Raw genomic sequence first — 12,692 nt, 5'->3', positions numbered from 1 at the left:
GTTTGCCATTCTCAGAAGTTCTAGTAAAAAATTTTAAATATTTTTTTTTTAGTAATAAAATACAGTGTATGGAAAACATGAATGACAAAGGTGCTCCCTAACCTCTTAGCCTATGGCAAAGTGTCAATCACTCATTGGATAAATATTTTTTCAGAGCTCAGTAAGCACCGTATGAGTTATTAGAAATACGGTGAGGAACACAGCAGGTCAGTTCTTAAACTCATAGAGCTTATTTCTAAGATTTTGTATAGTTTTCTTAAGCCCCAAATCTGAAGAAAACACAAATGATTAAAATATCACACACATTAATAATGGGGAAAAGTGCCAACCGTGAAATATTTGTTTGGATTTGTTCATCAGCTATTAAGACAGTTACGTGGGCGATTTTGCCGTTTTTCTCCCATGGCAGGAGCCTTTCGTATCTCAGCTTGAATTGTCAGATTTCCACTCCCCTGGTGCCTGGTGCTTTCAACACAAATGTTTCTTCCGCTCCCAAACAGGCCTGGATGCTCCCAGGAACCTTCGTCGTGTCTCCCAGACAGACAGCAGCATCACCCTGGAATGGAGGAACGGCAAAGCGGCCACCGACAGTTACAGAATTAAGTACGCGCCCATCTCCGGGGGGGACCACGCCGAGGTCGAAGTCCCAAGGAGCCAACAAGCCACAACCAAGACCACACTCACAGGTGAGCTCCGCCTCTCAGACCCAGCCAGCCCTGGGGACAGGTCCCCATGTTGCAACAACCCTCCAGAGTGAGAAAACAGTGCAGTTCCCAGCAATCGCTCTGGCTTGGACATCCGTGAATCAGCCGTAGAACATTCCAGACATTGAGAAATCATAGCCTCCAGGGACATGCTCAGGGCATTTTTATGATCCTGTGAAAGTCTTTCCAGTTTGGGGCTGAATTTCACCCTGCATGTTGTGTCTTAGGTCTGAGGCCAGGAACTGAATATGGGATTGGAGTGTCTGCAGTGAAGGGAGACAAGGAGAGCAATCCAGCCACCATCAACGCGGCCACAGGTGAGGTGCTCCTGGGTCCCCACCCCTGGGCTGGCAGAAAACCTGCTTTAAAAGATACAGTAAACACCCCAAGGGGAAAGGCGCCCCTAGGTTCATCGAGCCCAGATGTCTAATTCAAAAGTAATGTAAGCACGCCACATCTGAATGATGCCAACGTACAGGAAGGGGAATGGGATTTTTTTTTTTTTAAGGAAAAATTGGAACCAGACTTTATAAGACATCTATAGACTTTTTAAGTTGGTAACCAGTTCCATGGGGTTTTTTTTATACCGTTGACTAATCAAAACACATCTGGGGGCATTTTCTCTTGGAAATCTCCTAACTTAGATTGTATACCCTGGTCATACCGATTTATAAGTGGCAGGAACATAGTTTAAGTCAGACTCTGCTCTCACCTATAGCGCCCTGCAGCGCCAGCCTGTGGGTGAGGAGGCTGAGGGGCCACCTGACTGGAAGCCGTCAGTTGCTTCTTAGTTTGAGCTCCCCCCTCCGCCCCCCCTCCGCCGTCCCCCCCACCGCACCCCCACCTAGAAAATCTGTAAAAAAGAAAATGCTTCTCTCTACTTCTCTGCCAGCCTCCTCCTTACCTCCCCCTGATACTGTGAAGAAAAGGGAGGCTGGTTTGCAGAGAGAGCATAGATCATGTTGCATTGAGCTTCCTCGTTGTGCAGGAGCCCGTGCTGTCCGCTTACATACTCTTTTTTTTATCTTTTTATTTTTGAGGTCTTTGTAGAGTCACATGCTATTGTGAGAAATAATACAGAGAGATTCCCGGACGGAGCCCCTCGCCTGGTTTCCCCCAATGGTAACAATTGTGTAACTATAGAGCAGTATCACAACCAGGAAAGTGACATGGATACAATCAATCACCTTTATTCAGGTTTTACCAGTTTTACATGCACTCATTTGTGTGTGTGTGTGTGTGTGTGTGTTTAGTTCTATGCAATTTTGTCATGTGTAGCTTTTCCAATCCCTCACCACAGTCAAGGCACAGAATAATTACATCACTAGGAACTATATATAGTTCCATCAGTCTTGCTATACTTTTTATAGCCACAGACCCCTCCCTGCCTCCCCCATCCCTACCCCTTGGCAATCACCAATCTGTTCTTTTTTTTTTTTTTAATTGGGGAATTGGGGGATGGGAACAGCACTGGGGAATTGGGGAAGAGGAACAGACAAGTTGCTGTCCTTTTGTTCTTCAGTCTAGTTGTGGGGGACGTTGCTTCACTGGCCCAAGTTGGCACCATCATTGCGCTCTTCCCAGGCGAGGCAGATCAGTCGCCGGCTTCTGGATGGCCGCTCAAGGTGGCTGCTGGCCACTCACGCTGGCTGCTGGCCGCTCACGGTAGCCCACGGCAACCCACTGCAGCAGGGGCTGCAGCCTACGCGGTAGCTGGCGACTCAAGGCAGCCCAGCTCCAGGTTGACCTGTTGTTCAGCATGTTAACTGTAGAGGGCAGTGTCACTGGCCCTCATATGTGGGATCCGAACCGGGGCCTTCTGCCATCCCAAGCCAGTTCTTAACCAACGCGCCACTCTGCCAGCCCTACCAATCTGTTCTTCATCTCTGTGATTTCATCGTTTCAAGAATGCTGTATAAAAGGAATCATGCAACCTTTAGAGGTTGGCTTTTCCACTCAGTGTAACTCTCTTGAGACTCATCCAAATTGTTTCTTATGTCAATAGTCAGCTCCTTCTAAATGCTTTTAATTGAGAAACACTTTGCGGTATTAGATATACACTATTTTCTTTTTAATCTTCCAAAAATCCAATGAGGTGATGTCCAGCGGCATTTACACAGGTGAAAAGTGAGACACACTTGGGTGAGTCACCTGAAGCCACACAGGCCCTGTATGACAGACCTGGGGTTGCAGCCCAGAACCAGCTGACTTCCAGCCCCAGAAGCAACCTGCCTCGCTGAGTGTCCACCTCTCTGTTTTCCTCCCAGATATGGATGCACCCAAGGACCTTCGGGTTTCTGCAGCTACGGACAGCACCCTGACCCTGCTCTGGAGGTCCCCGTTGGCCAAGTTTGACCATTACCGCCTCAACTACAGCCTTCCCTCAGGCCAGACAGCTGAGATGCAGCTTCCCAGAGACACCACCTCCTATGTCCTAAGAGGCTTGGAACCTGGGCGGGAATACGCCGTCCTCTTGAGAGCGGAGAAGGGCCGACACAAGAGCAAGGCCGCACGTGTAAAGGCATCCACAGGTGAGGTCGTCCCCTGAGCTCCCTGCAAACCTTCCGTTCATGGTGAGGTTTGCGGACCCAGCAGCCAGGCTGTCTTCACATGCGAAAAACAGATGGGAAGACATGCTCCGTTCTCCATTCATGAGGCCTCTAAATCCCACTGCTCTTTTTCTCCTGTCAACTGATTCAGCAAAGTTCCCTTGCTGGGCGATCAACAGTAGTTTTTAAATATTTCTTCCTGGGAGAATTTAAAGTATCAGTGTTTGTGTTTGTCTATGGTTCTTCTTCTTTTTCTTCTTTTCCTTTTTTTTTTAAATTTTGTGCATTTTACAGAGTTTATTAAATTGATTCTTATCTTTCCTTCCCATTCGCCTAACAATTGATTTACTTTTCATTTTATTTCTTTTCAAGATGACCATGATGTTGGTAATAATTCTTTGGGTGTTTTCCCATTAAATGTTTTTATTCCAGGTTTTTTGCTTTCCTCTAAGGTTCCCTGAAAAGTTGCATGTGGTCCTCGGAGCTTTCCACCGTGCCCGTCTCATGCTCTCTTTCTCCTTAGTCACTAAGAGGTGAACTTCGTTTTCTTATATGAAAATATGCACATATAATTTTGGTTCCAAAATACTCAAGATATATCGGTGGGAAATCTTAATGCTTCAGGGTTTTACAAGTACTAGTCTTTAGTTTCAATTTAATTAATAAGTATTTATTGAGAACCCACTGAATACATTGCAGTGTGCTAATATTTGAAGGAAGAGTGGGGCATGGACTACACACTATTATTTTGACTTGTGTGCTTCTGCTCACAGACCTTGGGGAAGACTAGATATTCAGAATATTAGACAAAACTCAATCAAGGAAAGTGAGTGATGGGGGGATGGGAGGTCAGGAGCATCTAGGGAAAGTGTCATGGCAGAGACATTACTCCCACTGAATCTCCATAAGCAGAAAAGGGGCTGAAATGATGGGCAAATTTGGAAATGCCTTGAAGAGTCTTTGTCACTTATGAATAGCTTCATCTGCATATAACATAAATCTCAAACAATAGTCACGTAAACAATTTAGAAGGTTTCCTCTCTCATGAAATGAATCTGAGGCCAGATGGTTCAGGGTTATCATAGCAGTTCCAAAGTATCCGGGACTCAGGCACTCTTCTTTCTTTCTGTTCCACTAGTCTTTGTCCTTGGCTTCCACCCTCAAAGTCGCCTCCATGTCACAATATGGCTGCTGCAGTACAGCCTTCACATCTGTGTCCCAGGCAGCACAAAGGAGGAAAATCCAAAGCCAAAAAGGAGGGCCTCCTAGATGAGTCTTTCTGGAAACCTCAGCTATGACTTCTCCTCAGGCTTCATGGGCCATTCCTAGCCACCAGTAAGTCTAGGAAAGGTCGTCTTCTGGCTTGTGGTTGTTTGTAAGAAAGAGAGAGAGAGAGAAGGGATATTTGGTAGACCAAGAGCAGCCTCTTCAGAGAGTCTAAAGTGAGCTCCAGTGGTCAATTCTAGTGACTCTGCATGGACTGCTTCCCACCAAGCTGTGAGATGATCATGAAGAATACTGTGATGGGGAAGCTTCATCATAGGTGAGGGAGGGCAGAATAGAATCAGGAAGAAACCCATCTATGGTAGAGGTTTGAATGTTTTAGCTTTATAAACATCAGCTAATTATAAGGTGTCAAGTGACAACAAAGAATCAGAAAAACAAATCAGGGAATTGCTTCTTCTTCACCTTCTCCTCCTCCTCATTTCATTCTCTTTCTTTGCTTTTCCCTGAGTTTGACAAATGCTGTATCAAAGAGCTTTTCCTAGCTCACTCAATCATATTACCTTCTGGCTACAGCCAAATTATCTCCTGTCTCCAGTAGGGAAGCCCAGGCCTCAGCAACCCGAGGACAGGAAAACTTCCAAGTGAACCACAGCCCCGTATTACTTTGTCTCCCACAGAGCCCAGTTTTGGCATCCCAAGGGTTCAGTGATGTCATTTCCCCAGCCATGCCTCCTTGACGCTGTTTCACAGAAATCATGTTGTGTATTTGAAAACATTTCTTTATGACAGGGAAAATGTGCAAAGTCCCTTTTATGGGTTCGTCCCCCATTGTCTCCATAATATTTCTCTCTTTGGCTTTCCCCATAGAACCATTTTATTTTATTAAAGGTGAGGTGGGTGTTTCTTTCCTTCTCCTGGACTCTGTCTTCCCAAGTATCCTATATTTACTACGGCCAATAATATACTACATCCATGCTCTGTGATAAGTCCTGGGGATGCTAGATCAATTAAGACAGGTTTGTGCTCCAAGGAACTCAGTAGCTAGTAAACAGACAATGCCACACTCCGCTTGCTATAATTGGGGTTGCAGAGGGTACAGCAGGAGCACAGATGCCTTTGGGCATCAGGAAAGGCTAAAAATGGTAGGGAGCTTTTGGATGAACACATAAGACGCAAATAGGATGTGTTGTGGAATATGTAAAGAAGCAGAAGTCCAGGCACCTGGCCTCGTGGGAAGAATAAAGAAACAGGGAAAGTGGAAGCTGTTGGGTAACTGTACCATGTGGCTATGAGTCTTGAAATATTAAAGGGCTCTAGGTTGAAACCTCCGAAGAAAGGGACTCCCAGTTCTGCATCGCTAGATTCTTAATAGCAGAAGTCTGTAAAGTGCCATTCATAGTCTGTGGGTTTTATGGAGAAGGTGTAGAATTGGCTGCCCCAGAGTATTTGTCCCAGGGAATTCCAGGGCTCTAGCCATGGCATTGAGCCAAAGTGAAAGCCTTTTCCTTGATGTGGCACCAAAGTAAAAGTATACATAACCTAGCTCTCCATCACACCTGAAATAAAATCTAAAGACCCTACCACAAGCTACATGGCCCTATAGAATCTGACCTGTCCCATCTCTCTGACTGTGCTCCCACTGCGGTCCCTTTGCTCATTTCACCATGGTCACCTGGCCTTCTCACTGTTCCTTAAGGATGCCAACCCTGCTCCTCCCTTAGGGCCTTTACACATGCTATTCCTGCTGCCTAGGTACCACTCTTCTACCAGGTCTTCACATGGTATCTCCCTCACTGCATTCAGCTCAAGTGCCATCTCCAAAGACTTTTCTGGCCACCAAGATGAAATGGTGTCCCATCCTAATTTACTCTTTCGTGCTTCTGCAGAACTCCTCATGATACTTATGTGGCCTGATATCATTCGGTAGTTGGTTTATTCGTCTATGGCCTGCCTCCTACCAGCAACCAAAATGGAAGGACTCTGTCACTTTTATCCAGGGCTGCATTCCCAGTGCCTTGAACACAGCCTGGCACATGGCATGTGCTTTATGAGCATTTGGGGGTCCCAGTTGCTCCAGGGGCAGGATTTCCATTGAATCCTCTGGTCTTTTCCTTCTCCCTCTGTATTAACAGCCCAAATTCTCTCCCTTGAGGATTAAGGGGAACACAGGGAAGTCATTCCCCTGCAAAGTTTTAAATTAAGCTTAACCTGGATAGAAAAGGGAGGAAAAAAAGAAGGGAGGGAGGGCGGAAGGAAGGGAGAAAAAGAAGGGCTAATAAGGGGAAAAAGGAAGGAAGGAAGGAAGGAAGGAAGGAAGGAAGGAAGGAAGGAAGGAAGGAAGGGAGGGAGGGAGGAAGGAAAAGAGGAAGGGAGGAAGGAAAAGGAAGAAAGGAAGGCGGGTACTATCCCTGTTAGCACTGAAAAAAATGAGTGTGTGTTGGGCATATTCTCCCAACCCGCCTCTGTCTCTGCATTTGTACTCTGATAAACTCAAGGAAGCCCTTCTTGAGGTGGAGGCCATGAATGTGCTGTGAGCGCTAAGGGGCATAAAGCAGGGAGGATATGTAGACACACAAAGACAATAAAAGCATCTTTCCATACCAGTGTGGGGGAGGGGGAGATTTCCCCTTTCCCCTCTTAGTTCTTCTGCATGGTCAAATAATTAAACTGATATGAGACAGATTGCCAGGAGGCAATAACCAAATTTAATTCTGTATGTACGTAAGAGGGGGGGTCCACAAGAATATGGACCCAAGGACAAATTGGGCAATTGAAGCTTATATGCTACCTCGAGCTAAGGCAAAAGGAAGGGTAATAATTTGGACTTCAAAGGGGAGGGAGGCAATTCACTTGAAGATGCAGAAGCAAATGTTTGGTAAACAACTATGTGCTGGGCTGTCTTTAACAATGGGACAGAGAGGACTTTGATCAAAGGGGCCTTGCTGGGTTCCTGTCCTTCTGTCACACCTGGTTCATATGAAACAGTAGTTATCTGGGATGAAAGCTCCCTTCCTGGAGCAGATGCTCTACCTAAAATTTTTTAAGCTGTTAGGGGGAGGGTCAAAGTTTCTTCCTAAGTTTCTTAAAAATAGCCAGCTTAAAATGATAAATGTCCCCAAAGAGGTGCAATTTGAAGTGGTGAACTCTGCTCCCCTTTACCGTCTACAACATGGTGGGAATCTGAAGATGTAAAGTTGACGAAGCCACAGATTCCACCAGGCCAGCTGGTCAACCCGCTATCAGCTCAGAAATGGGACTTTGAAATCCTGATTTCCCAGGCCCACTGACATTGTTCGGAGGGTAGATGCCAGTGCACAGCTGTAAGGGACAGACAACAGCCTTTTCATAAAGAAATGCCAAACGATGGAGTGTGCTACACCAGGAAAACCCTGGGCTTCTGGGGCAGCAAGCCCACACGCGTGTCCTTCGTTGTTGGAATGTAGAGTCTGCATTTATTATGAGAAGCTGCTTAGTCCCCACCTCAACTCTTGTCTGCTCTATTTTTATTCATCTTATTCCCTCTCTTTTCATAATTTCTATCCCTCTCCTTTTAGTTTACCTACTGATTTTATTCATGGAAGTTTCAATGTTTACTTATCGGACTAGCATTTGTTTAGTGAAAGGATGTGGGTGGGGCCCCAAGAGCACCCACTACAGAAACAGCCACAGCACCGCTTGCTAAGTAAAAACCGATGCTGTTTCTTGATTTGCCTCCCCCTCCCCCACCAAAAAGCAAGAATAGCCAAAAATATGGGTGGAAGTATCATTAGCATGATTATTAGTATTTACCGAGCAACATAACTTTAGGTGAAAATTACTCCATCAACTGTACGAACAAATAAAGCAGGATGTGAGGGGTATTGCATAATAGTGTCAGTGGCATATAAAAAAGCTGATTCAAAGAGAGAAATGATGGTTCTTGTCAGGAAGAGACATTTTCCATTGTGGATCTCTTCCTTTCCTCTCGCCATCTTTATTGCAATGATTTAGCAGATAATCTGTAATCACCTCCCTCCCGAGTTAGGTCACTCTCATATCTCTTACAGCCGGGTACCTGAAATTGCTTTCATGGAACAAAAAATTGCTTTATGTCAGAATGAGAGAGACAGGTTAAAAAGGCAGTTCCCTGGAGAGGAAAGACAGTGACTTAATCCACATAAAGGGGAAAATTGTCAATGTCAGCTCAGTTTCTGACAAGCCGTTATGACAGCAGGAAGAAAAAAAAAAAAGGAGGCAAGTGGGATAAGAAGAGAAGTTGATGGGCCCTAGCCTCCATTTCCTTAACCTGACTGGTTTGCTTAGATTGGTTTTGTCCTCCGTTTCTATGTATGAGGGCTGCTGCTGGAATATTTGAAAAGGACATACTCCTGAGTTTATTTGTGCTTAAATCCCAAGGGCAAGGAAGCACGGCTTCGGGGTTTAAGGGTAGCTGATGCTCTCTTTCTTTCCCCCAAACTACATGTATCATTTTGACTTTTGAGTCCTCTGTTTCTCATCAAGACCATGTTTGTGTGGTTAGAACTGCTATAACATTCTGGGTGTGAGCTTCAGGATACGAATTTCGGTTAAATGAGGAGTCCATAGAATGTAGTTCAAGATCAGGTATCCCAAGCATATTCCCTACAGGGCCAGATAGTAAATATTTCAGGCCATGTGGCTTCGGCCACAACCACTCAACTATGCCTTTGCAGCACAAAAGCACCTGCCAACAATACCTAAATGAACAAGCATGGCTGTGTCCAATAAAACTTTATTTATGACAGCAAAATTTGAATTTCAAATATTTTTATGTGTCATGAAATAGTCTTCGTGTTTGGATGCTTTTTCCAATCATGTAAAAATATAAAAACAGTTGTGAGCTTTGACCTTCAGATGGTAGTCTGCAGACCCCTGTTCTAGAGCAAAAAAAGGTTGGAAGGGACCTAAGTTTTGGCAATGTGAAACAATGAGGAAGAACACCCCCAGGACTTGGGAAAGTCTGAACGAAATATATTCTTGAAAAGCAACGTTTTCCCCTCTGAAAGGATAGCTTCAATCCAATTGCAAGTTAGGATTCATGTTAGAATCCTGCTTTAATGGACACATACGAGTAGAGCTCATTTGAAATTAGCTGCCAGAGTAAGACATAAATAGAGGAAAAAAAATTGCTCTTTTAAATGAATTCAAAGCAGTTCTTACTCTGTTATTTACAGGATCCACGTCCAGAGAAGAGTCCTTTTTCTTCTTAGACCATGCAAAAGCCACTGAAACTCAGCCTTGGTAAATGATCACCTTGCAGGCATATTCAGACAAGAGGGTTTTTATTGTACTGTGTATGTTCAGGAGATGAATAAAGGATGGCACATCCCATTTTAACTGAGCTGAATAAGCTCTGCTTCTCCCAGGCTTTCTTTCTATCTAGCAAGGGATAGTTTCGCCAATACTCCCGGCCTTGCTCAGTACAGCCTTACTTGCATTGTGTGGATGTATCTCTGATCTCCCTGAAGTAGTTTATGTGCAGTGATTTGAGCCCTGGAAACTGACAAAAATCCCAACATAAAGAGACAATAAAACAGGCCTTCCATAGGAGACTGAGGAAGTATGGACAGGAAGGGAATCTAAGAGCAAAAAGACAGAAGGCTGGACAGCTCAGACCAAGAATCCCAAGAATAGCCGAAGGCTATTTCTTCTGATCTCATTCCAAAATGGAAACCAAAGCCCAGAGCAGTAGTAACATAAATGGGTAGAGTTTTCTAAATCCACAGGGCACTGGTCAGTGGGAAAATACCATTTCCAAGAGGCAAACCCAAATAATGCAACAAGGCAAAATAAATATTCTACTGATTTTTCTGTTGGTGTTTTTATGGCGACAGCACCGTTCGGGAATGTGGTGAGTGAAACGCGGCACTTAGGCCCCCGTGGCCTTTCGGCATTGGCAGCGGGTTTGCCATGTTTGGGTTCCCAGGAGAAAACCTTTTTTGAGGAGTGATTTAACTGACCCCATCTCTGTCATTATTCAGACCACACCCCCGAACTGGAAAACCTCACCGTGACCAAGTTTGGCTGGGATGGCCTCAAACTCAACTGGACCGCAGCCGACCAGGCCTATGAGCACTTTGTCATTCAGGTGCAGGAGGCCAATGGGGTAGAGGCAGCTCAGAACCTCACGGTGCCCGGCAGCCTGCGGGCTGTGGACATCCCGGGCCTCCAGGCGGCCACCCCTTATAGAGTTACCATCTACGGGGTGATCCGGGGCTATAGAACACAGGTGCTCTCTGCCGAGGCCTCCACAGGTACCTCTTACCTTCTTCTAGAGCTTCTGTTTTTCCCAACAGGAAACCGCCCAGGGATAATCAGACACAACTTGCTTTTCAGTGGACTTGTTCTGCCCCAAGTTATAGCACCGTGGCGGCGAAGGATGGGGAGCTATCAGGGTGCACAGGTCAGGGGCAGCTTTCACACTGCTCCCCGTGTGAACAGCACCCTTTGGAGCTGTGCAGAGCTCAGCCTGGGGGCTATGCACACAGCCCCGACAACGGCAGGGAGCTTTAGCATCACAAACAGGCTCCCTCCTCGGACGGGTTGTTAAGGCATTTAACTACAAGGAAAAAAATTAACCACACAGCTCATCTCCTTGTCTACTGGAAGTCAGGGCAGTTCCTTAACGAAACAAGATAACAAATATTTTCCTGCACCTCACCCCCTTTGTTGTATTTCACAAATCTAGGAAGCTGCATGATGCATGTTTATCTACTTTTATTTTTAAAAATAGTCGGAAGCCTGTTCTCCTGGATTGTGGAGTGTGATTTTATGATTAAACTGGTTCTCTGTCCTTCTCCAGGGGGAATTCCCAATTTGGGAGAGGCCACCGTGTCCGAGGTGGGCTGGAATGCCCTCAAGCTCAACTGGACGGCTCCGGAAGGAGCCTATGAGCGGTTTTTTATTCAGGTGCAGGAGACTGACACAGCAGAGGCAGCCCAGAACCTCACAGTCCCAGGAGGACTGAGGTCCGTGGACCTGCCTGGGCTCAAAGCAGCCACTCATTATAGCATCACCATCCGCGGGGTCACTCGGGACTTCAGCACCACCCCTCTCTCTGTTCAAGTCTTGACAGGTATTCTAACCTAGTTCGTTAAATTGCTTCCTTCCATTGTCTCTGCTCAGGAGGGATCACGGCTCTTCCCTGCTCTAAATTGGATTTGGCCCCTACCACCTTGGGGAAAACCAGTGAATCACCCCTGCTTCCGTCCCCATGTCATATCCCTTATATGGCCAAGTCCTAGTCATAGCATGGTAGGCAATTCCATGGGAAATTCCATCAACTCCTCCTTTACAAAAGTGAGAGGTGACTTTTCTTTCAAGGCAAGTTTCAGTCATCATATTTAAGAAGTTGGAAAGCACAATTTGCAAGTGGAAAAAGAGTTGGTCTAAGCTCACTGTAAGATCACACCAAAGGACTCCCCAAAGCCCCATTTGTAAGTCAAAAATGGAAGTTGTGAACAATTCCTAGAACTATCTTTCATTCCCAAAGGCTGATTAGAAAAACCCTGGCTTTAGTGCCAACAATGAGAGTGTGCTCACCAGCTGCTGTAAATAAATTATGCATCTGTAATCAACACTCGCCAGACGACTCACCCCAACCCTAGCCAAAACTGCCATCTTACCTGAATCTCAGCATGCAATTGCCTTGTTTCATAACTCAGCCTCTCTGTCCTTAATGCAGAGGAGGTTCCAGATCTGGGAAACCTCACAATGACCGAGGTTAGCTGGGACGCGCTCAAACTGGACTGGACCACCCCGGATGGGATCTATGAGCAGTTTGTCATTGAGGTCCAAGAGGCTGGCCAAGTCAAAGAAGTTCACAGCCTCACTGTTCCCGGCAGCCTGCGCTCCGTGGAAATCCCAGGCCTCAGGGCTGGTACCCCTTACACAATCACCCTGCACGGCGAGGTCAGGGGCCGCAGGACTCGACCCCTTGCTGTGGAGGTCATCACAGGTATAGGACCCTCCTCCCAGACCAGGGACGTGACTGAACCAACCTGTCCCTGGAACAGAGAAAATTCTCCAGGTGGCAGGAGCCTGTCTCAGTGTTGCTGACAGCCAGCATGAACACAGCTGTAACTCAGGGAGGCCTTGGTTGGAATTCCACCTGACTCGCTGAATATTCTTGGGTCTGTCGTTTTACGTCTCTGAGCCTTCTTTTCTCACCTTCAAATCAGAGATAACACCCCGC

General features: G+C 46.0%; 1 protein-coding gene across 5 annotated transcripts in view; it reads left to right on the top strand.

The window, feature by feature from the left end:
- The window catches only part of TNC (tenascin C), an 89,095-nt gene that overhangs the window by 38,238 nt on the left and 38,165 nt on the right, over positions 1-12,692 (top strand). For 3 of the 5 annotated variants that reach the window (XM_019656848.1, XM_019656852.1, XM_019656849.1), the window contains exons 8-13: positions 501-686; positions 932-1,021; positions 2,972-3,235; positions 10,480-10,752; positions 11,301-11,573; positions 12,183-12,455. In XM_019656848.1, the coding sequence (XP_019512393.1) occupies positions 501-686; positions 932-1,021; positions 2,972-3,235; positions 10,480-10,752; positions 11,301-11,573; positions 12,183-12,455 (1,359 nt within the window). The remainder of the gene's footprint in view (positions 1-500; positions 687-931; positions 1,022-2,971; positions 3,236-10,479; positions 10,753-11,300; positions 11,574-12,182; positions 12,456-12,692) is intronic. The other 2 variants (XM_019656850.1, XM_019656853.1) reach the window with 2 other exon arrangements.

Source organism: Hipposideros armiger, unplaced genomic scaffold, assembly GCF_001890085.2.
Source record: "Hipposideros armiger isolate ML-2016 unplaced genomic scaffold, ASM189008v1 scaffold_267, whole genome shotgun sequence".
NCBI lineage: Eukaryota > Metazoa > Chordata > Mammalia > Chiroptera > Hipposideridae > Hipposideros > Hipposideros armiger.
The sequence above is the reverse complement of the archived record's forward strand: the minus strand, read 5'-3'. Positions and strand labels throughout refer to the sequence as shown.